Genomic DNA, 27,486 nt, shown 5'->3' on the forward strand with positions numbered 1-27,486 from the left:
ATTTCTTTTTTTTCTTTTTTTTCTAAGTTCTGTTGTAATTGCTGTGTGTGAAAGTTTGAATTAATTACTTTCCTTTTGTTAGGTGTCAACTTGTATGTTTTTAGAGAAAGCTAAATCTACAAAGCAAATTAGATACAAAATTATTCTTTGTTAGATGTGTATATACAAAGATTAGATATTTTTCAACATTTTGAACACTGATTGTTATGGTGAATCACCTTATTTGTTTCCAAGAAGGCCAAATGTGTCAAGAAAATTAGATAGAAAAATACAAGTACATAATGAGACAAGTAGTGAAATTTTTTTATACCAGATCATAGTTTTAGTGACAGGGATGGTGTTCAGAAGGAGAGGAGGACTGGAGAAAACTTAAACCTGCTTACAAGGGAAAAGAGACAGAGGGGAACAATGAGAGAAACACCTGGACAGCTTAGCATGAGATACTGGAGACAAGAGGAGGACACATGACTTATTGAGAGAGACAGAAGATTGGGAGGGATGGCATATCATGGCTGACATAAAGGACATGGCACATTGGTTGGTAGGTAAGCAAAGTGATCAGGCCAACTCTCACCACTGGTACCTCCCCAGGCTGTTGCGCGCCGAGGAACACAATGTCCTGGTGAACCTGTCTCGGGAGGAGTACAGGGAGTTCCGAGGTCTGGTAATTGAGATGGTGCTGGCCACGGACATGTCCTCCCACTTCCAGCAGATCAAGGCCATGAAGGCAATGCTGGCCCTGCAGGACACCAGGTGGGCCAGGAGGGTTGGGGAGTATTGTGTGGGTGAAGGAGAGTTATATTTTCAGTTGTGGGTCAGTTGTAGACTTACGTTTCTATCTTTATATATATATATATATATATATATATATATATATATATATATATATATATATATATATATATATATATATATATATATATATATATATATATATATATATATATATATATATAATATATATATATATAATATTTTTTTTTTTTTTTTTTTTTTTTTTTTTTTTTTTTTTTTTTTATGTGATATGATAGCCACCATTTTTCAGTCAAATTTCTTTAAATGCTTTCCATGAAGATTAGTGTTATTAATGCTACCAAACTATTCTGTACTGTGAGAGCTGGAAACTGCTATTTAGTGCATCTTTCCTTAACACCTTGTTCTACAGCCACCTCCAATGTTTAAACTAGGTAGAAATTGAAAAAATCTGTTCTTTTCATCCCCTTTCTTTCTTGAAGATGGTTACAAAGATTTAATGCATTACTTTTGATGCTATTAATTGTTTCATATTGCTGTGAAAGGGTTAAATATTCTCATCAAATAAGTGTTACTTTTTTTTTGTCTTTAACCGAAAACATTTGGTGTGTCATGCATGTGGTGTATTCAAAATAGAATAATACACCAGGAAAAAATGCTCTCATCAGTGACTTGGTTTAAACACAACATCTACTGCAAGAATTGCTTAACGCTTATCTTGATTCACAGCCTGGACAAATCCAAGGCCCTGTCCCTCGTCCTTCACTGTTGTGATATCTCTCACCCGAGCAAAAACTGGGTGCTGCATGAGCGCTGGACCACTCAGCTGCTGGAGGAGTTCTTCCGGCAGGGCGACAAGGAGAGGGAGCTTGGCCTGCCCTACTCCCCCCTGTGTGACCGCAACAACACCCTGGTGGCCGAGAGTCAGATTGGTGAGTGGCTCTTTCCCCTGTCCTGTAATGCAGCTCAGGTCATGTTAATGCTTTCACTGCCGTTTGACTCAACTTTCCCTGATCACTAACCACTCTGAGACATCTTTTCTTGTTCCGCAGCCAACCCCAAGCATTGGCTAGAAATAGCAGAATCTGTTCTTATTTTATCTCTTTTTATCTCTTTTTTTTATCTCTTATAAATATTCCATACATTGCTTTAGTGTTATGAATTGTTGCATATCACTGTGAAAAGGTTAATCTTTAATTCACCTCAAAGATGCCAGTTCTTGATCACAAAATGACTAACACAACAGAATTCTTATCTCTGTAAATATCGTAAAAACTTGTGTTCAGGAATACAGAATTATATTGTTGTAACCTCTTAATTAAAAGATAGTAAACAATATGAATTGCTTCTAAATACAGTAGCTAAATGTAAGATTAATTTTATGTATACCTAGATAATGGAGAAAACCCTCACCAAGAAAGTAATTTTCCTTAAAGGTTTCATTGACTTCATCGTTGACCCGAGTCTGGGTGTGTGTGGTGACCTACTGGATAAGGTGGCAGCTCTGTCTGTGCCACCATCCACGCCAACCATTGCTGAGGAGCCCCACAATGGTGAGTGCCACCACACAGCACACTGGCACTTCAATGCCAAATTATAATGCAGAAGTGTTCAGTTTATTTTTTACTTATTTTTTTCATTTTTATTTATTTTTATTTTACTTATTTTTCTTTATTTTCTTTCTTTCTTTATTTATTTATTTTTATTTATTTATTTATTTTATTTATTTATTTATTTTATTTTTTATTTTTTTATTTTTATTTATTTATTTTTTTTTTTTTTTTGTTACAGGTAGACTCATTTTGTCTTTTGTGCAAATGCAGAAATGCAGAATTTACATTTATAGATGAAAATGTCAAAAGTTTACTTCAGAATTATATTAAAAACATGTTAAATGGAAATTATTCAGAATCTGTCTCTGATCTTCATTTGTGAATCTTTTTATGTCTAACATTTTAAGGAACATAATGCTCTTATAAACTCTGATTTCTCTCTCTCTCTCTCTCTCTCTCTCTCTCTCCTCTCTCTCTCTCTCTCTCTCTCTCTCTCTCTCTCTCTCTCTCTCTCTCTCTCTCTCTCTCTCTCTCTCTCTCTCTCTCTCTCTCTCTCTCTCTCTCTCTCTCTCTCTCTCTCTCTCTCTCTCTCTCTCTCTCTCTCTCTCTCTCTCTCTCTCTCTCTCTCCTTGTTAGGAAATGTATTGTACAACTGAATATAATACTTAGCTAAATCATGCGTGAGTAGCCAGGAGTGGAGGCGGAGTAACCCCAATCCCGAGGAAAAAAGGACAATTATAGACTAAGAATAACACCATGCCTTGCACATTCTGACTGAGTGTTATTTCAGAGCCAGGCGGTCCCATCAAGCGGCCAGTGCGCCCTGGGGGAGTGGTGGGCGTTGAGGTGCGGCGGCCCTGGCAGGACTGTCTGGCCGCCAACAAGGCCCGCTGGAAGGAACGAGCCATGAAAGGTGACTCAGCAAATGCCATTACTCTGCTGTACCTTGGCCTAAACAAATGCACATCAAGGATACAAATTTAATATCAGTTTTTTTAACATGTACCTCTATATTTTTATTGACAAGACTCTCTTTTGAATATGACATATCCTTATTTTTTAGTAGATTTTGAAAAATTGTTTGCACACACATGACTATTAAAAGAACATAAACTACTATATCAAACAAAATGCTTATCTATTTATATACTTGGTTGGCAATACCACATGGGATGGCCCAGACAAGGCATCACACATTCACACACATGTCATTCACAATTTCACACTCTTAGCACATGTGCACCTTCACTTCACTGGTAGAATAATTTAAAAATAAACTCTATTAAGACTAGTACAACATATACTATAATACCCAAGCAAACTACATACATACTTTATACAGCAAAATATGAAAGTGAAAGAGATAATATACATCAGAAGCCCATTGTTGTCATCATTCTGACCCATGTCTTACCTCCTCAGATGCTGAGATCCGTGCCGAGATGGCCCTCAGGAATGAAAAGGTGAATGGCGAATCGGGGGAGGGGGAGGGGGATGGCCCTGAGGACACCATTGAGGAAGAGGAGGGGGAGGGGGCAAAGGGGGAGGCAAGTAATGAGGAGAATGGTGAGTAAATGTCTGAAGGCTTGACCTGAAGTCTCTGAAAATACAAACTTTATAATTATACCGCAGTGTTTGTCATCTTTTCTTTGTCTCAGCTTTGTACGGATTCCAAGTGATTGTTTGTTATTCTGTTTGTTTTGAGAGGTGTCTAGTATTAAGGTAATTGCTCCCCAGAGTATTACAGAGACACTTTGTAGATTTTGGTGTTCATTTGCAGCTTGTAGTAGAGATCTCATGAGACAAAGTGTGACAGTGAATCACAAAAAAACAAAAAAAAAAACAAGAAAATAAATAACAAAAGATAAAAATCATAGCCAGTTTGAATCGCAAGACTACTAACTCATTATGTCAACATTCTCACATTGTGATCTGAATAAAGAAAACTTGACTGTGATGGAAATTTTTCAAGAGTAATTTTCAAAGGCTTCATATCTCACACTCCTTCATATAGCTATTGTTCAGTGATCTTCGGCTATAGGTCTTACAATAGATGCCATTTATCGTAGCAGGCGCAAACATTTCTATCAACTCTTTACTGTGAAGGCAGCACAATCTGTTATCACTAGAAGTAGAAGATGTAGATGTGCACTTATCTCTCGTCAGTCTCTTGTTTGTACACTTTGCATTAAGTGACCTACCACAAGTGAGGGTCAGCCAGGGTCATGGTAGGGTCAGGGGCCACACCTGCCTCTCCGGGTACAAATTTACTTTTCCTCGCAAAATTCACTTGTGCAGATTGGTGCTGGAAGTGTTGCTTGTGACTCCAAACCCTGAGGAATTATTGTTGATTTCAGTCACTTCTGTATTGACTGTGCCAGGAAAATAAGTCTGTTAGCCCTTTCACTGCTATATGACTCATGGTTCTCAATTTTCTTCCTCACAAACATTCTGCTGGGTAGATATTGGAGAACTTATTCTTTTAATCCTTTTCTGTCTTGTGGATGCTTGTGAAGATTTTGTACCGTGCTTTTAGTGCAGTAAATTGTTGATGTTGCAGTGGAAGGGTTAAACAAAGTGGTAATGATTTGAAAGGTGAAAAGTACAGATTAGAGGCAATGTATGTATTACTGATACTTTGCTAAATTGTGATACTCTTTTTTCATGTGTTCAGGCACATTAGAAACTTAATTATCATAGCCAACAACTGTGTAGGATGATATGAAAGTCAAGCAAGTGTTAGGCTCAAATTGTTGTTTATCCTCCTGGAAGACATCACACTACCCATTCAGTTTGTAGTTATCTGATACAGAGAAACACTGGAAAAGTACTGACTAACTCACTGTATGGAAACTGAATGGCTAGTGAAGTGTCCTTTAGGTTCAACACTCGTTTGAACCAACACTTGTCTGACGTACTATAATGATGTACAGTGAAATATTATATGCATTATCAGGCTGAACATCATACTCATTGTGTTTGTGCTGAATCATCTGTGCATTCTGTAATACACTAAAAATTAGGCTCTTTTGTATAGGAATTGTACTTAATTTGAAATACATATTGGGCACCTTGTAGTGGGTAGTGATAAGTGCATCAGATTATGAACAAAATTAGATGCTATGTTGGCATTTAAGAAAGCATTGGAAAACAAGGATGTAGAAAAATTCTGATGTTATTCATCTACGGAGAGGAAGAATAGAAATAAAAGCAATACAGTTTAGGAAAGGTTAAGAACACGCTTTCTGGCATAGTATAGATTCTTAAAATTCATCTTAAACTATGAAGCAAATAATTTAAGTTTGATCAAATAAGCAGAAAGGTTCATTACACATCTATAAAAATTATTCAGCACATACTATTCATGCTTATAGTCATATATTGTTAATTAATGATCAGCTATACACCCTCAGAAATGCACTTATATATGTATACAAGGGGGGAGGGGCTAAGAATGGCAAAAGCATTGAATTTCATACTGAATTCTGAATCACAGTAGATAGTGTAGACTTGTTGAAGTAAGTTACAGTTGCAGCTGGTTGTAGTAGTAAATCTGGCATAACATTTATGCTCTCGGCTGATCAGCTGTGTGGTACTGTGGGAAAGCGGGTATTTGTCAGCACCAGGACTGAGGGTTCCCTTCTTGTGGCACGGCAGACATTCCTTCCTGGAGGAGGTCGCCGCCCCGCCTCGGCCACCAGGCAACGGGGCGGGGCAGTGAAGGCTTCTTGTTTCTGTGTATCCACCTCAGACTCATCCCTAGGTAACAATTGCAATGGTTCATTTCAATTATGGTGTTGTTCCTTTGAAGCGTTCATGTTTGTATTACTTACTCCATTGGTGTTGTTCCTTTTTAGCATACTTGTGTTACTCCTTGTTTGTGTGAGTGCAGTGTAGTGATTAGTCCTGGATGTGGATGACTGTTGCAGGTGTGTGTGTGTGTGTGTGTGTGTGTGTGTGTGTGTGTGTGTGTGTGTGTGTGTGTGTGTGTGTGTGTGTGTGTGTGTGTGTAAACTACCTCATGTGTCAAGCACAGTCTGGGTAGTAAAAAAAAAAACTAATACCAAAGTGGGTGACAAAATATAATTAAGCGTTCCACTGATGTATTTCTTAGGTTTACTGTTTTTTTTATTATTATTACTCATGCAGTTTCATTGTACAATATCCAGTGAATCTGTGGGTGTTACTGCTCTTCTTAGCCATTTTGTTAACAAGTTCCTGAGACATTTTCCAGTGAGTGGTTCACAGTGCTTCATGTAGCCACACTAATATTAACTCTGACAGAACATTCATTTACTATCTACATGAAGTTACAATCTGTGACTTCAAACACAGATCCCATAGCATGTACATTTGAATTATTACACCAGTCAGCCATCACACAAAAAACTATAAAACCATACATTAGAACAGCACTTAGATATAATATTACAGAAGGATGTAGCTAATGAAAGAGTTGAAGTATCTTGTTTGAATCCTGTGTAATTATAGCAGCATATGAGACCCTTTAGAGAGAGAGAGACTTCAGTAAAGGGAAGTCATTATTAACGTCTTGGAAGAATAGAAAGGGAGAACTGTAAGGAAGCATTGAGGTGACATGGCAAAATAACAATATTATAAGTTTTCAATTGCAAGGGAGACATAAAAATTAAATCAAAAGAGTCAGAGGTCCAAGATTCAAGTGTGTAATTGAAGTGAGTAGTATGAGAGGTGTCTGGTGTGTGAGGAGAATAGATGTAAGTGTGGTGGAAGTCCAGGGAAAATGTGACATCATGCAACACTGACGGAATGAAATGTGGAGTGGTGGAGGAGATGAAATGTAGTATTCTTAAGATAATTAGATCATGTGAGGGAAATGGGAGATGAGAGGGAAGCAATGAGAGTAAGGCAGATCCAATGTAACACAGGAAGACACATTAGTGCAATCTTTGGAACTTTTCATGATTTTCTTTTATATTATAGTGGTAATATGAGTAATTGACTGTGATATTCCAGTCTTATTAGATGCATACATTTTGGTATACTTTCCTCAATGAATTGGCATGAATTAATGGACATTGGTTGCTGTAATTGCACAAAATAACATGATGTAAACAAAACGTATACTATAAGTTTGGTTCTTGATGAATTTGCATGAATTAATGGATACAAGTTATAGTAATCGCACAAAATAACTTCATATTTACAAGATTACATAGAAAATAAGTTTTGCATATTACTTTTCCATGAATTTGCATGAAGTAATGGGTATAAGTTAAAAGTGACAGAGAAAAATAGTAAATAAATACAAATAACACCAAGATTACAACCATCACAATTATTTCCCGAGTACATTGCCCCGAGTCTTTGTTTTACCACTGCCTTGGAGCACCAGTTTGTTGTAGTGCCTGGCCAGCCTCCCTGTCGCTCATGGTTGCTTGACACAGTGGTTGGGGGACTACTGTGTGCCTATGTTTCCTCCTCAGTTACCAAAAGGATTATGGTAGTCCTGACATGTCTGCATACGGCTCTTGCTTTAAATCCCGCAGGACGTGGCTTGAGCTGCGTTCTGGCGTTTCTTTCAGGTAACGACTTACTTTCCGTGTTTCTTATGAGGTGGCACAGGCATTATAGGCACCTACTACACGAGCTGCAATGTCACATGTGTCTCTTACCAAATGTTCACCGTCGACACTGTTCTCTCTCACTGACTTGTTTAACGCCGCCCCGAGCACCAGCGCTCCCACGCACCCCACCCACTCCCTGCCGCCAAGACCCTTCAGTTACTTTACAGATCTTCTAGCTGTGTGGACAGTTTATGGACTATATCATAATATTGTTTGTCATTGGGAAAGTATTAGTTAATCCCAGTCATTAAATTGGGTGTGAAATGTGTCACAATTATGTACCTAAGGATGCTGACATGAGTGGTAAATTTTTCCATGTAAGTGTAGCACATTTTCATAATATTCATGATTCCATCCATCGTTACAATAGCTGGCTTGTCAACATTATGGATATATATATATATATATATATATATATATATATATATATATATATATATATATATATATATATATATATATATATATATATATATATATATATATATATATATATATATATATATATATATATATATATATATATATGTGTGTGTGTGTGTGTGTGTGTGTGTGTGTGTGTGTGTGTGTGTGAGTATTACTGTGCATATATATATATATATATATATATATATATATATATATATATATATATATATATATATATATATATATATATATATATATATATATATATATATATATATATATATATATATATATATATATATATATATATATATATATATATATATATATATATGTATATGTGTGTGTGTGTGTGTGTGTGTGTGTGTGTGTGTGTGTGTGTGTGTGTGTGTGTGCGCGCACACACACATAAGTATAGTATAAAACATATAAGACATTACCAGCCTTGTCTCTCTGGGTGTCCAAACAGCACACGTCTGAGTGGCTGAGTGGTGGGGCATCATGTCCTGGCTTGTCCTCCCCCTGCTCCAGCATTATATGCTTGTGTGCACATCATCAAGTGTGAGATGAAAATTACTTGCTAAAATTGAACAAGCACAAATATTTTCCCTCCATTCCTGGCACACAGACACATGATTTAGAGCTCAGTTTGGGTAGCAGCCAACATTCCTATAGACAGTGAAGGCAGTGAGAGGCACATATCAGCATGAGACAAGCAAGATCCACACATAACCAACATCACAAAGGTGTGAGGAGCAAGCCTGTGGCTGCCCTGCCACCCTCAGTGCAGAGCTGCCAGCCACTCAGACCACCATACAGTGAATAAGTGAAGCACAACATAAGGCACAAAAAGATATCAACGTTCCAGTACTACTGTTGTATTAGATGTACCCTGCATATGCATTAACCTCTTGGACACACAGACAGACGGATGCGTAGAGATTTGCTTATACGCATGTGTCCATGTTGCTTTCAGTGGCATATCATAATTTTAGCCATAATACGTAATCCCTTTTTATGTCATCGTGTACTGTGGTGTGTCTGTGTGTCGTAGTACTGCCTGTGTAGCCGATAGTCTTGTACAGTGGGTGTGGGAAGGTGGTGTCTGGCAGAGGGAGTGGGGCAGTGCGGCGCTGGTGCTGGAGGCGCGGTGCTGTTGTGCTGTGTCCGCGCCGTGTGGCATTTATCCAAGCTTTTGTGTTTACATTTAACTTTGAACCAAGAATTTATGATACATTGCATGTTATAATTATTGCCTTACAAATATTATATGTACTCATTTAATTTGTGAAAGGTTTTCGTTTCCAGGAGATATTGCAGATCTGTTTTCATTATGGAAGTTAGTTAATAATAGTAAGTGTACGGAGCAAACTTTCAAGGACATGCAAATTCATCAACACTTTTCACTGTATTTTTGGTAAGAGTGAAACTAAAATACTTTTAAGTGATTACAAAAATCACTCTCATCTTTATCTTTCATAGAGCCAAAAAATTAAAGCATGCAGTTTACTGAAGAGACAGTTAATTTTATCAATCCCATAATAGAAAATAATGACATTAAACGAATCATCATGAGACAACCAATAAATAGGTATCTTTCACAGTACCAGCATTATAACAAGTGATTTACTAAAGAAACAGTTAATATTATCACTCCCATAAGAGAAAGTAAGAACACCAAACAAAATTATGATGTATGATGAAACAATTGATAAGTAACACATCTAACTTATGCCAAAACAGTAACTGACAGACATCCTTGAGCTTTTCAGAAATTTGGAAAATCAGACTGTCTTTCCTGTGTATAAAAATAGCATATAGGAAAAGGAGCAGCAATTTAGAAATTATTATATCGTGTAAGGAGACTCGCCAACGTCATGAAGCGTTGAATCGAAAAGCATGACAATATTAACCCTTTAACTGATACAGCTGTCTTTGTTAGCATAGAGATCCTTGTAATAAATTGTTTGGATGGACAAAGAGAAAGAGAAAAAAGAATAAGGTTAATTTCATCTTTGCTTAGCTTTAGAAATACATTTTTAAGAGATTAGTACAAAAAATATCTATTAAAAGTTTAAATGATAATGGGAAAGATCAGCAAGTATTTAAAGGGTTAACAAACTTACTTTTTTTTATTTCTCTATATTTGTTGAAAGGAGTTAAACTGAGAAGGGGAGAAAAGCTAGATGCATTTGACAGAGTTGTTTACTTACATTGAACTTTTAAGAGTTGATGGGAATGGTTTGGTTTGGTAGAGAATATAGAATAATGAAAGTGCTTTGTGGTTACATATTTACTTTTATTATTATGATTGCTGTTTTCCTCCTCCTCCTCCTCCTCCTCCTCCAGCTTCATTATTCTATTTCTCATGTGTGGTATAATTTTCACAGCCAATCCTTTTCTCTTCAACAGTTCATTTTCATGCTTCTCCTTTGATATGAAAACCACACCATTGCTCCATATTCCAGCCTCAGTTGTGTGTGTGTGTGTGTGTGTGTGTGTGTGTGTGTGTGTGTGTGTGTGTGTGTGTGAGAGAATAACTAGCTGGTAGACACACTCACTATACAGAGAAGAGACTATGTATGTATGTATATTTTTAGTCCTTTTTTTTAGTTAGATTCTTTAGGACGTGAATATATATATATACCTTGAACCTCTATAGTATGAATGGTATATGTGACTCTTAGTTGGATCAAAGTATAGACGTATTTTGGAGACGAGACAACACAAGCTGGGTTTAAATCCTCTAATAATACAGCTAGGTTAATGTAACTCTAAACTTTAACGTATAGTCACGGTATGAATTATGTAAGAATGTCAGTGTGTGTGTGTGTGTGTGTGTGTGTGTGTATTGGATAAATGTGTTTCAGTATATAATGTTTTGTAAACCAAATTTGTGCTGCATTCACTGGAAAATATCTCAGTCACTTCATATAATATCTACCTATTATTGCATTTTTTTTTTTTCACATTTTTATATGAAAACACTGCAGAACTTTACTCATGCTTACTTCTGTGAATCCTTGACTCACACTGTCTGCTGGAATGGATGAGGGTACACAGTGGTACAGTCCAGAACTCAAGTAACTTTCTGCACCACTGCTTAACATTCTCTTCAAGTCTTAACACTCGTATTCTGAAACACTTTTGTAGTGTACCTCTACTACATTCAAAAAGCCTCTAATTAAAGTTACAGGGGTTTTTAAGTGTGTTTTTATAGTTTTAGTGACAGATTAACATGATTTCTGCATTATTAACTGGAAAAAACACTTCAGAATCTCTGTGGTATTTGGAAATAGTCATGGTGAGACAGCAAAGCATTTCAGATGACAAATCTAAGTCCTCTGATCTGTCCTAAGTCTCCTGCAGAAAGCTGATAGATTGTTGACCTATCCATCTATGTACCAGGCCAGCAGTCCCACACACAGCACAGATAAAGCACCACAAACTTTTACACACAAAAGAGTGAAGAAAGATATGAAAGAATATAGTTTTCCTGACAGAGCAATCAGCCAGTGGAATTCATTGACCAACAAAATTAGAAGATAAATATGAAAAATTAACTGAAAGATGGATATGATCTTGACTCAATACTGTGAAAATACATTTAGGTGAGAACATCATTCACACTGAGCCCCATCAGCCCCTGGTGGAAACAGCAGATGAGAGGATGTAAAATTGAGGAAAGCACAAAATGGAATGTTAGTGAGTGCAAATTGTTACTTGACTTTTGTTCGTGTACAGTGCAGTGTCAAGTGTTAGGTGCAGATTTTAGTTCATGGCTGAGCTGTATGAGGATCTCACAAGTTCTGATTACTCCGTAGAGTTTGTTTTTGTTCCCTTCTTCCTACTTTTGAGTTAGACGTCAATGAAAATGAAGTAGAGAGGTTTTACTGTTGTAGCGCGTTAATGCTGTGATAGTATAGGGTCTTCAGTATTTTTTGAGTAAACATTATATATGACACTTCTTAGAAATTATGAAGGAAAAAGATCTTTGAAGAACTATAATAAATCATATGTATATAATATCAATCATAAAGTGAAGAGGACATTCAGAAGGTCTATATAATTTTTTTCCTTTTTTTAATATGAATTGCATGTTTTGTTTTTTATGTATTTTTAGAAGAGGTTGGATACGTGTACATATTTATTTAACTGACCGAAGTAAATGAAGTTACGTACATACATATTAAGACGTGCAAACATAACGTACATACATACATACATAGAAGAAGAGATATCAAGAATATTATAGCATCTTTTTTGCAAGTCATAGATTATTATCTTGTCTGCATTTGCTTAGTGTGTGATGGCAAACTTTAGATATACATAATGTACTATTCTTTATCAGGAACAAAGGAAACACCAAGTTGGTTCATTTGTTGCTTCCTGTGTTTAGCTTTATAGAGTTTGTCTGGAGGTGCCAACCCTTCCCTTCCCACTGCTCCCTCTCAGCATTCATTCATTGAGGGAGGAGGAGTGGAGGCAGGAGGACAGGAGTACACCACAGATGAATTTTCTAATATACATGTAAATAGTTAGGTACTTTGTGTGTGTGCAGTTTTAATTTTATAACTTGACTGTTTTTCAAGTGTTGGTAAAGTCACAGTCAGGAGTGGAGCAGTCTACCTCACTCCCTTCCACTGTGCTGAGCGTTTGGCCTCAGTTGTGGGTCCTCTGATCTGCTGAGTCTTGCTTGTTCACGGATAGACTGCCAATAGACCAGAGAACTTCACTCCTTCACTGGTAAAGATAATACAACACTTTCTTTCATTTGATTCAACCTTGGTGAAATTAAGTGAGCAAAATTAAATTGTACCTGAGGTACAAAAAATTTTAGACTGTTCACTTATTTTGGTATTTTAGCTTTCAGAATTACATCTAAACTCAAACTAGACTATTTTGTGAAGCTTCAAAGTGTCGCAGAAGTGCAGAGATTCAGAGTGAGGACAAATCTTAAGTGCAGCAGAAGGGAGTGAGGCAGACTGATCAACCTCTGGTTATTATTGTGCATCCATGTCACATTCTCATAATAAGGCGAGTGGCACACAGGGGCGGTGGTGTCCAGGAGTGAGTGTTCACCACCAGCGCTTGGCAATGTCCTTCTGTATTCATATTCACCTTATTTGACCATTTCATATTTGTAAAGAAACCGACCCACAACAATGGCTGTCTAAGCTTGATAACCTTTTTTTTTATATATATAATTGTATAGTATATTTTAAATTTAGCCATAATGTAGTACTTAATACTGAGTGTGAAAAATCTGATACTTGCTGAAAAATTCTCCATTACTGTACAAGGATGAGCAAGGCACCGACAGCAGTGGCTTGTGTGATCCGCAAGCAGGGAGGCTTGGCGGACTCACTTCCCCCAGATAATCCACCTGATTACCTCCATTATTTACACATCATCCGTCTTTTGTTCACTTGTCATGTATTAGCATATTTATTTATATATGTGCAAGATTTGTTATTGAACTCAAATGACATTTCATGTTCCTGTTTTTTTTTTTTTCTGGTTCTCATTAAAATCTCATTAACATAAGAATAATGCCTTTTCTATTTTATATTCTGAACACATTAATCAACACAAGCATCATATTCATATCTATTATCAAAATTTACTATTAACAATCAAAGATTTTTGTTTTCATGTATGTGCAGAAGTGTTTTCCATAATGTTTCCTTGTAAATCTTCCTAGTTTTAGTTAACTCACATTCTTTCCCATTTAAAGCGCATTGAGATTTGTATCATCTTGATTTTATTCTTTCTCTTTGATTATTATTACTAATAACTTTGACTCAAAACTCGGAGTGTGAGTGGTTTCAGTTTGGTGGAGCTGAGATCCTGTCCAAGCAGATCCCAAGTGATTCCCAAAGAGACAAATTTAGCATCTTGTTACTTGTTGTGGTGTTGTGTTGCTCCTCACTAAGAGAAGGGAAGAGTCCTTGGCTGTAAGATGTCAATGTTCCTCTGAAATAATACTGTTCATGGTTGACTATGTCACTGCTAAATGTCATCATTGTTGCCTGTGTCATGGTGTCATGTTATATCAACTTCAGCTGTGTGTCTGGTGCAGGCCGAAGGTGAGGAGGTGGAGGTGCAACACTCCAGCCTGCAGGAAAGGTTTGGGAGTGGCAACAGAGGACTGCACATGTGTGTGTGTGTGTGTGTGTGTGTGTGTGTGCATCTACTTAAGTCCCCTCTATTGGTCCATGCTAGCATAATGAATCTGTTATTAATTTGTTTATTTTAAGGCACGTCGTATATATATTGACTTTATCGGGCAAGGTTTGTGTTTGAGAGCACAGAGATTCCTGTATCATAGTGTGAGGCATGTGCTGTGTGCTTGTCATCACTTGGTTTTGTAAGCATTGAAATTTTTGCTGTACAGTGAAAACTGTTATTTTTCTAGTGTTAACAGCTGTAATGGGCCCAGATCAGCAACAAGATGAGAATTTATTACTAAATGTACTCGTCTGTTACTCTTCTCATTCTTGTTGGCGGAGGTGCGGGGCGCGGTGAGAGGGGCGGGGCCAGCCCGGCACATGAGGGGCGGGTCTCTGTACTTAAGGATGCTGTGAAAGGTTAATCCTGTCCATTTCTTATACAGTATATTGTGTTTCTTGGCATTGACTTGTTGTGAATTTTGAAGTGTCGTCATTTACAACATAAACATGTGCTGCTGTATCTGTACCTCTCGAGAGTGGAGAATTCAACAAAGTGTCATTTTATAGCATGTCCTTCAGTACTTTGGCCTCGTATGTGCCTATTATATAAATACATATATATGAAAGAATTGCTATATAAATATATGAACAGATATATTGTATTTAAAAAAAAAATCTAAATACAGTCACCATATCTACCCTCCATTACCTAGGACTAGACCAGTATACCCTAGCGCTGGCCAGCGATGGCGGCTTCGGCACCACCGCTAGGCTACCCGTGTCGGCAGGACTGTAAATGTTATGTTAGTGTTGTGGTGTGAGGTACGTCAAGGCTCCCCACATATATCAATGAACTTGTAGGTTGACTTGTTACCACCTATAGAAGTATTGGTGCTTTTTTTCAGTGTTATTCCAGCAAAAGGTGCGTCAGTCACGGCAGCGTGGCGGCGATTCAGTGTGTTTTGTATCAGTGGTTGGATTGGCTGTGGTTTGGTTAGTTGAGCCACGTCTTATGTTCAGGATATCACAGTACTGCTACTACTACTACTGCTACCACGACAAACACAAACACATATCGCTCTCCGTGTTTGAGGTCATCATGAGTTCACGTGTTTGAGTTGGTCATTAGTGACTTGTAGCTGTTCATTCTTCAGGAGACTCGCACCCCGTTTTTTTTTTTTTTTTTTTTTATTTACTTTTATTTATTTATTTTATTTTTTTTTTTTTATTCGCAGAGGTTATTATTGTTGTTGTGACAAGTATTTCCCTGTGTATATTGTATTACACTCACACAGATGAGTTCATATCCTTCTCTAGTGATTTATTATTATTATTATTATTATTATTATTATTATTATTATTTGTGTGGGGTTCGTCACTTGTATTGTTTGTCCCTCTTCTGAAAGTCCCTAGTCCACGGACGGTTTAAAGCTTCAGTATGTATATATAAATTGACAAATATATCATTATATTAAATATAAAGAGCAGTTCATGCACTTTCCATCTTTCCTGTGTGAGAGGCGTGAAACTGTCTGCCTGACCGTTTTTCTGTTTGTCTATCTACTGTTTTTATCTCAAGCCAGTCGAAAGGAAGTCGATACTTCCTTTCCATGATAATCTAATGTAGTTAGTTGATTAGACTATCATATTCACTTTTAGACAACTTTTTTTCATAATCACTATCAGCTTGATATGTTACGCATTCTTTGTACTGCTTTCACTTAAATAGTTTTGTAGCTTAGAAAAGCATAAATTTTCTTTATTTCTTTATTTTTATTTTATTTTATTTATTTTATTTTTTTGCGTGTGTGTAAACAATCATTTATTTATTTATTTATTTATTTATTTATTATTATTTTATTTTTTTTACAATGGTCTGAATGTTACCAATAGACCATATGAATAAAAGGAGTTAGGTAGGAATGTAATAGGATTCTGGGGGCCTGCATGATTCATGCACAAGGTAACCAGGCAACCAGTCATCATGTATTGAAGGAGGAGGTAAAGGTGCAGCCAGCCCTCTCGATGGGTAAGTAGTTGTTTATCCTGCTTGTGTATTCATAACAGGGATAATTATTACTGTTGTCGCAGAAGAAGAGGAAGTATTATATAACACTGCTTTTTAACCAAAAGTTTTATTTCTCAAGACTATTTTCAAAGTCCACAGAGATGATTAGCTGAGTCCTCGTTTTCTTTTTTTTTTTTATAGACTACTTACTACTTAAACTATCATTTGAGTAGTAAAAAAAAAAAAACATCAGAGCCTGTTAACCCTTTCACAGTATGGCACATCTCTTCTTAATTACTAATCACTGAGACGTCTCCTTGTCTTACAGTAACTTCCAAACTAGAAATTGCAGAATGTATTCTTCTAATCCCTTTCTTTCTTTTACATGTGGATAGTAAAGATTTTATATATTATTTATATGGTGGTGTAAATTGGTGCGTATCGCGGCGAAATCTTTGGGAAATTGGTTGTATTTCTATCTACCTTAAGCAATATCTTGACCAACTTCAGCATTACTTGGGATTAGTCTTATCATTCCTTTCTCTCTTGCACTTTTCACTATCTCGTTAAGTAAATATTCACATCCACTCATCGTTAAATGCACCTACTTGCATGTTGCAGTTGATCTAATCATTCACAAACATACCTGGGCAGCGACACATTGCAGTTACCACGCAATTACTGCGGTCAGGTAGTTCTTTAATTACTTTACAGGTATTTTCAAGTGATCAGGTAACGTTCCTATTCTTGTAATAACTAATTTCATCACTATGGAGGAATTATTCACTTGAGTACGTAGATATGACCTGAAAGAGATTAATGAGATACGGAAACTACAATGACGAGTGGTAGAAAGAAATTAAATGTAATTAATCAAGAGAGAGAGAGAGAGAGAGAGAGCTTATTATGTCTTTATGGGGGGACGGAGGTAGTGGGAGGAATCACGTGACCAACTCTTGCTTCTCTAATGCGACGCCGTTGGTTTCCCAGTGCCTCGGTAGATGTCATGGAGGAAGGATGTGTGGTGCTGGTCTTCTGAATGTTTGTTCCTGTGCTGTGGGATACGTTTTGTGGGTGATTTATGAGGTAAGTGTGAGTATAAATTATTTGCGTGTAAGTTTGTGTTGCTTGCAGTGATATAGGAAGTGATAACATAATCGGGTTGAGTAGTTAGGAGTTAATTATCGGGTTGTAAGTTTTTTTTTTTTTTTTTTTTTTGGGGGGGGGGGTTGTTTTACCTTGACTAACTCTGATCTGATCCACTTTTCACCCGCTTCTAATTTTAGTTTTATCTTTAACCCCTATACGTTCGTTTTCTGTCTGCCCGCTATTTGTCTTAACCTGTTTTTGCCTCGTTTCCACTTTCCATGTCAAAACTTTTAAGTCTCCCAGCTTGGTCATCTTCACCATCCTAATTTCCTTACCTATCTATTTCCTTCACCCTCTTCGTTTTTTACCTGGCCCTTCTACCAATTAATTTTCTGCATTGGTTACGCATTTCTTCCCTATTTTCATTAAGTTGTCTTATTCTTAATTGAAATTGAGGGATCGCCTCAATGCGATTAGGGGACGCGACTATAAACCCTGGCAATTACTGATGGTTCGAAGCTTCACTGTCCCGTTTGGAAATTAGCTTAGTTGTTAGTTAATAAAAGTAAAGTATTGAACGTTAAGGAAGCAGTGGTAACGTTCATACTGACTTCCGCCACGAGTAGGCCGTGGGTTCTTGCACGTTACTATTGTTAACTGGTGTTTCAGTCCCGTGCTTCGACGTGGATTCGAAGTTTGCTCCACGGTGTTAGTTAACTGATGGTTTTAGATACTGAGTTGTAATACGCGAATGATTACTCAGGTCTTTCTTGGTTTTCTCTACTCCCTTGTACCACTCCAAAGTATTTGGGTTCATTAGTTTTCCATTATTTCTCTCGAACGTATTTGGGTTCTTATTTCGTTGACCCTATACTTCCGAAGTTTACATTCACGTCTGCGCCATTATTACTGGTTTCTCTCTCTCTCTCTCTCTCTCTCTCTCTCTCTCTCTCTCTCTCTCTCTCTCTCTCTCTCTCGTGTGTGTGTGTGTGTGTTTATATATATATTTTCTCTCTCTCTCTCTCTCTCTCTCTCTCTCTCTCTCTCTCTCTCTCTCTCTCTCTCTCTCTCTCTCTCTCTCTCTCTCTCGTGTGTGTGTGTGTGTGTTTATATATATATATATATATATATATATATATATATATATATATATATATATATATATATATATATATATATAATTTCTGCGACATTCACTCATTTATTTTCTTTAATTATATATTCATTTATATTTTCTTTTTTTATATTCTTATACTTTACCCACCACTTCGGTTTTTTTTTTTTTTTTTTTTTTTTTTTTTCCTTACCTCGTCTCCTTGTACTCCTCTCCGTTCGCTTCATAGTATTCCGTATCTTCTTTAATTTTTAATTTACTTCCTTTGTAACAAGGATTACCCAAATTTCAACTCCGACAAGCTTTACTGAATGAATGAAGGGTAGAGGCGTTAAGAATGAGGCTCCGCGGGGAAGGGATCATTTGTCTAGTATTTATATATTTTTAGGTGTATGGAGTAGATCCGATAGTTGCTGTTGTGCGATGGCGATGTTAAATGTCTTGCATTCGTGTAGGAATGGAACATATGTAGGTTCAGGGGATAGGGTATAAATTCATTGGTTTGCTATTGCTACTAGTTAACTAGCGTGGAAAAGAAATGTATATGTAGTTAGTGTTTATTTACTAACCTAGTGGTTATTTACGTAATTCAGTAAGAGTTCAATTTATTGCATTATTAGGTGTGACACGGTAATTTTTTTGACGCTACGGATGCAATTCTCCCAGTACGTGAAGCTGTAACGCCGCTGCCTTCACCATCACGTCGTTCCAGCACAAGTGATGACCTCCGTTGCTGCTGCCGCCGCCACCACCACCTGCATCTTGGGACTGCAGATGTCATTCTCTTTGGGAGAGTACCTCATTGTATTCTGGGATATGTGGAATGTTTTGTGTGAAATTTAGTGGAGGTTAAGCTGTGAATTCTGAAATCGCGTATCCAGGTTAATTCATTGTCTTCAACAGGTGTTGCTTTACCACCAGCTAGTGCACTCCTCAGCTGCCGCCACTAGGAAGGAACATCAGTAACTTCCCTCCAGAACCCCTTTGTGTTCCATACTATATCACCTTTTGCGTCAGTGTTCCATACTATATCACCTTTTGCGTCAGACTCAGTTGCCGGTAGTGTTGCTGGTGAGGAGCTGCTGTGTGTGTAAGAGTTCTAAGGACTCCCAACTTTTTATTTATTTATTTATTATAATTTATTATTATTATTATTTTTTTTTTTTTTATATATATATGTCCTGGTGAAAGGAAATAATTGATCTCCGGAGAGTCTTCGAGGTAAAATTATGTAAACTTGAATTTAGTATTGTTCGCCAGAGAGTCTTCGAGGTAAAATTTAGTATTCCTCTCCGGAGTCTTCGAGGTAAAATTTAGTATTCCTCTCCGGAGAGTCTTCGAGGTAAAATTGTGCTCGTTTGAATAAATTGTGCGAGACTTTATAGCAAGCATTTGGTTAGGTTTTCTTACCTTGGATGTCGTCATACAGAATATGATGTAGGATCAATGACTGGAATGTTTTGAGTTGATCTATCACAACTCTACATCAAGGAGGCGGTGGAAGTATATGTGGCTTCTTCAGCATTTATTGACAAACACAAAACCAGGTAATGCACCACTGGACTCTTCAAACAACAAGGCATGTGTCACTGAGGAACAAACATCCACTGGGTACCAATATCAGACAAGACTTTATACAGAGGAACAAACCAAAGCAGACAAGCAAGGTTAAAAAAGAAAAAATTACCCGTCATAGGGAAGGTGAGCTACTCTGCTCACCTTCCTTGGTTTCTGTCGGGGTTTGTCGGACCTTCCTTGGTTTCCGTTTGACGTACACTAGTATACACTAATGACCACAAATGTTGGTACAACAGCACTTTAGAATGCAAGGAGGGGCTGTTATACCCCTTTGACTAGATCTTTGCATGACATCCTAGTGCAGGCATGTACACAATGGGACCATATATGATGGATAGAGATGTCTGCTGTGTGAAGTTTATCTTCAGACTAGAAAAGCAGTCATTGCTGTGATCAACGTTTTTAATTTTCATTAGTTTTCAGAGCAGATTATCCCTTAATTTCTCCCACTACACTTCACTCATGCCTCTCAAAGTGGAGTGGTGGAAAAATCCAAGTGGAATGGAGTGGTGGCGAGGAAATCAATCAGGGACAAGAACTTTTTCTTCCAATGAAAACTCAACCTTACCTTTTTCAGTTTTCCTTGAAAACTTAGAGGCAACAGTAGAAAAGCTACAAGTACATCAGCTTCATCCTGTCTTTCTCATGACCAAATTATCTTCATAGTGCAGAGATTATATTACAGGCACATTTAGACAAATTACCTTGTCACTAAGGATTGGTATATCTTCCTGTGATCTCATTACTGCATTCTGGGCACTTATGACAGAAACCAAGGGAAGTGTCCACTCAACATAAATGAGATGAGACTGAACAGGTCTTCAATTTGACAAATAGGTGGCAAGGTGTGGAGTGGGATCAACACAAGTGACGATGGCGATGCAGACACATAATCATCACGTGCTAACCTAAAAAATGCATTGTGGTACATTTAGTTTTCATAAATCCAAAAAATATATATACATTTGTAAGGTAACAGTTCTATGCATTTCTGACAAGGGTCCAGCCAGCCACCTCTCCCCTCTTTGTGCCTTGGGTCTTTGGCGAGCTGACTGGCAACAGCAGATTCTCCCTCCCTCCTCTGACTAAGCTTACTGGAAATAATGTTAGGGAGTGTGGCTGGCTGTCCCCATTATCCTGAACAACACCCAGGCAGACTGGCCAGAGAACCTTGCATAATTCCAATCAGACACGCATTCACAATTTGTCAATCAAGTCATCCTAATAATAAATGTATGATTTTTAGGCAACTTTAGGAAATGAGGGAATGAACAGCCTAATGTGAAATTTTTAAATAGTTAAACCACATCATAGAAAAAATTCCTCTGACACTTTGACACTCAGCTTTCAGCCACCTGCCAAGTACTAACCAACTGACTGACTGACTGGCACACCAACACCGACACACCCAATTGAGCAAAGACCTTGGTACTCATAGGAGTTAACCTGACTGACTGTATTTCTTATCATGCTACCCAGTTCAGTGGGTACAATAAATGCAGCAGAGTGAATGCTATGTTTTTGGAAGGCACAGCACTCAAGCGATTCACTCAGCACAGCACAGGAGGTGGCAAGGAAGGAGAGAGAGACAGTGAGAGATCAATATTGCACTTCATGTTGGACTAAAAGTTGCCAAGAAGAAGCAGAATGTGTGCAGAAGTGTAGAAGCAAGAAATGGATTTGCTCTTGTCATGGCGAAGCAGTCGTGGAAAGAACATCACGTGCACTCACTCACTCGGGACAGAAGGGGAGTCTTGTGCTATTTGTCGGCATCAAAGCCTCACTTCAGCCAGATCTTCCCCTAAAGTTCCAAGACTCAAGTGGTTCTTCACATCAGGAATAAGAATCAGCTGCATGTGGAGTAAAGTTGAATGCATGAAGTTCGGTTTTGTGCCACCTCCCCTCACACACGCTCACAGCTCAGACGTACACATACAAACAAGCATACACCACACACGTCCATGCACACTCCCCCCCCCCTTGAGCTGTGCCTACCCTTATTGTGGCATCCTGCAGTGAGCCACCTAAAGCCCTTACTTCACACTCGAATAATCGTAACTTCAATTCTTCCTTAATTAGTAGAGACATCACCTCCAAAATTTGATGCAAAATCTTGTTTAAGTACAGCCTCATTACACCACTTTTATTCCTCAGTAAATACAGTTTTCACTTCCCAAAAAGGTCACTTTGATTCAAGTGGTTTCTTCAGTTAAGTTTGTTTTCCTTTTTTATCACTTTAATTTCTTTCCCCGCTGCATCACATCTCCCTCGTCAGCCACACACGCGAGTCTCCCACTCACAGACGGGCATCACGGTGCCACAGGCTCTGACCTACAGGAAAATAAAGTCATCTTGGAGGGCACCACTTCCTGCAGCAGTGTCCTGAGTGCGGCAGCAGCGGCTCCGACAACCCTCACGCTGTGCCGTGAGGAGGACGGAATGTGTGGGGCAGCAAGGATGCCCTTGCCTAAGTAGTTATGTCACCTGAGGGAGCCTTGCCATCTCCCTGCCTGACAAGGGCACCACTGCCTGCCTCGTATATGCTTGGTACAGTACAGAGCAAGGATTTCCAGCAGTCACGGCCACGACTGTCCAGCTACGAGTAACATCCACAATCTCATAAAAAATGAAATTCTGCATGTAATGTAATAGTAACAAAGTAATTATTGCAGATCTTCTCGATGCAGGTGCCAGGCGCTGTGTCCCGGCAGTGGGGCGCCCCACACAACAACAAAACAAGGGAGGTGCCTTGCTGTGGCATTCCACTGGGTCATGGAGGCACCACTCTAGAGAACATGAGGATATGACACAGGCCTCCGAGTCAGTCACTGTCACGGCACCACTGTCTGTGTGTCTCCATCACAGAGTCTTGCAAGTGTTGTAAAGCGAAGCACTGTCTTGGGCCTGCCACAGCGCTGAGGGCCTGTCACTGCTCAAGACTCGAGAGGCAACACAGCTGCAGTCACAATATGGACCAGGAAAGCTGTGTGTGTGTGTGTGTGTGTGTGTGTGTGTGTGTGTGTGTGTGTGTGTGTGTGTGTGTGTGTGTGTGTGTGTGTGTGTGTGTCAGGAGTGCAGCAGATGGGCAGGAATAGTCCACTTCACTGGGTGTACTGATGCTGTCTGGCTCCATCCATTCACTCCCCAGCAGGCAGCACCAGAGGGCAGCACCAGCCTGGCCAGCAGCCCAAGCAGCAGCAAAGGGAACACCCGGGGAGCCTCACACTATGACCCGGCTGTTGATGGGCTCAGCCACCCCAAACCAGCGCAGCTTGAAGGAACTGTCCCGCCAGCTGATGACGGGGTTCCACAGTGCATGAAGGAAGATGAACAGAGCGCTCACCTCCCGGAACAGCCAGCTGATCACAAACTCAAACTTGGTGAAGGGTGGAGGGCCATTCTGAAGGAAGAGGAAAAGGTTGATGTTTCTTTTACAATTTTTACTTGTGTGTGAGAATGTTTTGCTCTAGCTGTCATCTTTTCTCATTATTTCTATGCATTTACAAGAGCAGATGCAGACACATGCACACACAAAAAGTTGTTCAGCAAAAGAAGCTTAGAAATTCAGCAAATATTTCAAAAAAGCAAGATATTATAGTTTCCTGTATTCTTTTAAGCAAACTGTTATTTTCTAATATGTTTATGCGAAGTAAAGAAAGTCTCAAGAATACTGTATTGCATCTTTGCACTATAAACCTAAACTCTAACACTAATAAAGGTGAGAATTACTGAATCTACTTTCTTTCACTATCTGCAAAATTTACTCTCTGATACCCTTATTGAAAGACATAAGCAAACCTCCACATCTGTAACTCAATCTCTACAACAACTCATCCAATTCAGAGTTTAGTAAGTCTGGCATAACCACTTACCCAGCCTGTTCTAACTCAACCCAAACCATGCACACATTTGCTTCACTAACACGTGCCTGATCTGCACTTCACTAACTCACACCTGATCCATCCACTCATCCACACAAATGCCTCATCTCCACTTCATTCTATCTACTTATGGACCATATTCTGAAACACTTCTGCCCACACCTCCACTACTTTCAATAAGCTCTAGTTGAAGTGACAGGTTTTGGAGGATGTTTTTAAGGTTCTGATGACAGATTAACAAGATTTTTATATCATTAATGTGAGAAAAACTTTTGAGAACCTGGGTAGTCATCTCAGTGGCCTTTTAAAATAGTCCAGGTGAGAGAGGAAGGTGTTTCTGAATACGGTTCTTTGCACAAGACCAGCAATCCCACACAGGGAGGCCCAGACAAAGCACCACACACTCATACACATACAACATTCACACATGGCTCTATCATTTCACTCACAAACACACTGGCTCATCACTTCACTCACCTGCACAATATTGAGCATGACCCAATCTGCCAGGGACCAGGTGAGGGTGTGAAAGAGGAAGAAGGTGAGGTAGTCAGCCCTGAGCAGCACAGTGCCGGCCCAGGAAGCCACCAGGCCCAGCAGCATGCACTCACTGAATGGCTCCAGCAGGATAGTGTGCGGCACCATGGCCACTCGCAGCTTGCACCACCTGTTGATGGGAGGCAGTGAGTGACATGTGTTCATAAATGTTAACCAGAATTCGCCTTCACCCACAGCAGTTAATCTGTTTACCTTAGTGCAAAAACCTGCATGTTTAAACAGACACCGACTTTTTTCTTTACATGTGTGTTGAGAGATCTATCTGTCATATCGTATCACATCTATTTATTTATCTACATATGATGCCTGTTCTTGAGAGTCATGCAAATGAAAAAGCCACAACATAAGTAGCTGCTTTCATTCCTGTCCTTGTGTTCCCTCCCTGCACACTCTAATCCCCTCACTCTCCAATCTCACACACACTCACTCTTACATTTTGCAGCTACATCCTGCACATCTATCGTATTCATGTACACCTGTGTTGTTTTTCTATTTTTCTTTCATATAGCTAAATGATCTTACCCCCAAGTACTTGATACCTCATTTGTATCCTATACTCATTTTACATTCATTATTTACATGTGCAAAGATCCTTAACTTATATAATCAAACACAAACCAATGTTTTCTGAAATGTTTACAAGGCAGGAGTACTTCTCTTCTCCACTAGCAGCTAAGGGCTAAGAGAGTGGTGTGAATGAGTGTGAATGTGAAAATTGTGTTGGCTACCCTCCTTTTTGGGGGAGACAGGGTTGGTATATGTATGTTTGTATGTTTGTAAGGATATTACAACTAATGAGATGAAGGCTGGTGAGCAAAGGCAACACATCGTGGCTTCAATTTAGCACAGCAGCGGCCGGCTTACCACTCAATGCTAGTGGTACGGGCCCAGGTGCTGTGTTGGCGCCCAGCCAGACACCAAGAGGGGGGTGCAGTAATGAGACAAAAATGCAGCAGTAATACCTTGCAGGTGTGATAAGGTGTGCTATTAATGGTTTCTTTTCAAGTATACACACTTAGTACAGAAACCTGTGAAGCTTTCTAAGAGATGGGAAAGGAGTAGCAAATGTAGATGGATGGCTGTGGAGGGAAGGAGATGGAACATAAATGGGAAGGTGAAGAATGTGAGATATGAGGTGAAAAGGTTGAATTATGTGACCAGGAAATTAATAAATATACACACCCCTTGACACCACAAAGTAAAGATGTAGCAAGATTAGGAATGAAACAGCAAGAAATAAACAAAATAAACAAACATTACTTAAACCAACACAAGACCAAAGCAAGACATCCAATAAAGGATAAGCAGCAAATAAGGATGCAAACATCAAAACTACTGCATCTAGTAAGAACATTATAAACAAGAACACAAACACACTTAGTAACAAATAAACCTAACAAAACATAATACAGACACCTAGTAACAAATAAGAAGGAAAAATCAAACAATTGCAAAAAAAGACACCTAGTAACAAATAAACAGCAAAAAGCAACCCAAACAACAAACTGAGGAAAGTAAACCACAAACACAGGAAGTGACCATAACCATAAACATCAACACAGCAAAAAGCAACACACATCAAACTGAGGCCACTAAAAACAAACAAACAGCAAAAAACAACAAAAACATCAAACTATAATATCAAATAACAAACACAACACAAACACCAAACAACAAAGATTTCCCCCCCAAAAAAACAAACCATCAAACTGAGACTTCCTAGCAACCAACATCCTCACACCCCCAACACCCCAACACCTGGTCTAGTACTTCACCTGGTCAGCCGTGAGAGGAAGGTCTTCACCCGACAGGTCCCCGAGTTCTGCCAGGCGGGCTGGGAGGCGATGCGGATGCCCCACCCTCGGTCTTGGATAAACTTGGCAAAGAAGTAATCCTCAGCTAGGTAGATCCCAAAGGCACTGATACCTGTAGACCAGAGACTTAGTATGATAGCTTGTTATGATAGACCTGTTAGTATGTTAGTGCTCTTGATCTTGTGATAGGTAGAGGTGATGTGTGGGAGGAATTACTCTATGGAAAGTAATTATAAAGACTGGTGGGGGTTCTATGTAGGAAATCACAGTAAGAGGATGAGAAAAGGTGGAAAATTAATGGTAGTAAATGCAGAAGATTAGATTAAAATGATGGCAGGAAGGGCAGAAATAACACTAAAATAGCAGCAGTAAAGGCAAAATGCTAGCAGAAAAAAAGAAAATAACAGTAAAATGATGAGAAAAGGCGGAAAATTAGAGTAAAAAGGAGGGACAAGAAATTACTCAATGATACCTGTGTGGTAAGAAACAAATAAGCAACACAGGTACAGGTAGTAACGTAGATATTATTATATGATGCATAAGTGGGAAAAACACATTAGCAACACAGGTGGAGATAAAGTGCAGAAAATTAGACTAAAATGATGGAGAGAGAGAGAAAAAAAAAAAACTGATAGAGGCAATATGGGTAAAGTCATGATAAAATAGTGAGTAAAAAAAGCTTATTATGAAAAAAAAAAAACATCCTATAAAAAAAATACAGCAAGTTAGTTAAATTATAATGCAAATATCAATTACAGCTACTTAAAGGAGTGACAGAGGAGCAAAAAATAAATGAATAAAATAAAAATATATAAATAAGAAAAGGAGCAGATGTGAAGTGAAATATGAGAGAAACAAAAAAGGAAAAAAATGAGGGAAAAAAGATGGAGAGTAAAGAGAGCAGGGAAAAAAAAAGGAGCACAGATGAAAAGTAACATGATAAGACCAGAG

General features: G+C 38.4%; 2 protein-coding genes and 1 long non-coding RNA gene across 6 annotated transcripts in view; 2 read left to right on the forward strand and 1 right to left on the reverse strand.

Moving 5' to 3' along the window:
- LOC135113617 (dual specificity calcium/calmodulin-dependent 3',5'-cyclic nucleotide phosphodiesterase 1A-like) overlaps positions 1-6,320 on the forward strand; it is a 189,166-nt gene extending 182,846 nt beyond the window's left edge. For all 4 annotated transcript variants that reach the window (XM_064028984.1, XM_064028985.1, XM_064028986.1 and 1 more), the window contains exons 11-15: positions 592-753; positions 1,483-1,685; positions 2,190-2,306; positions 3,097-3,219; positions 3,729-6,320. In XM_064028984.1, coding sequence (XP_063885054.1) covers positions 592-753; positions 1,483-1,685; positions 2,190-2,306; positions 3,097-3,219; positions 3,729-3,880 — 757 coding nt within the window. In that variant the 3' untranslated portion in view covers positions 3,881-6,320. The remainder of the gene's footprint in view (positions 1-591; positions 754-1,482; positions 1,686-2,189; positions 2,307-3,096; positions 3,220-3,728) is intronic.
- Positions 6,321-8,668: 2,348 nt separating this feature from the next.
- On the forward strand, positions 8,669-24,015 carry LOC135113619 (uncharacterized). The gene is made up of 2 exons (XR_010274908.1): positions 8,669-17,587; positions 19,371-24,015. It is a non-coding gene; the product is annotated as an uncharacterized LOC135113619 (long non-coding RNA).
- A 275-nt stretch (positions 24,016-24,290) lies between these two features.
- The window catches only part of LOC135113501 (ceramide glucosyltransferase-like), a 17,104-nt gene continuing 13,908 nt past the window's right edge, over positions 24,291-27,486 (reverse strand). Inside the window, exons 6-8 of the mRNA XM_064028741.1 lie at positions 26,497-26,647; positions 24,641-24,830; positions 24,291-24,386 (exon numbers count right to left, since the gene is read on the reverse strand). Coding sequence (XP_063884811.1) covers positions 24,291-24,386; positions 24,641-24,830; positions 26,497-26,647 — 437 coding nt within the window. The remainder of the gene's footprint in view (positions 24,387-24,640; positions 24,831-26,496; positions 26,648-27,486) is intronic.

This window comes from Scylla paramamosain, chromosome 26 (genome assembly GCF_035594125.1).
Source record: "Scylla paramamosain isolate STU-SP2022 chromosome 26, ASM3559412v1, whole genome shotgun sequence".
NCBI lineage: Eukaryota > Metazoa > Arthropoda > Malacostraca > Decapoda > Portunidae > Scylla > Scylla paramamosain.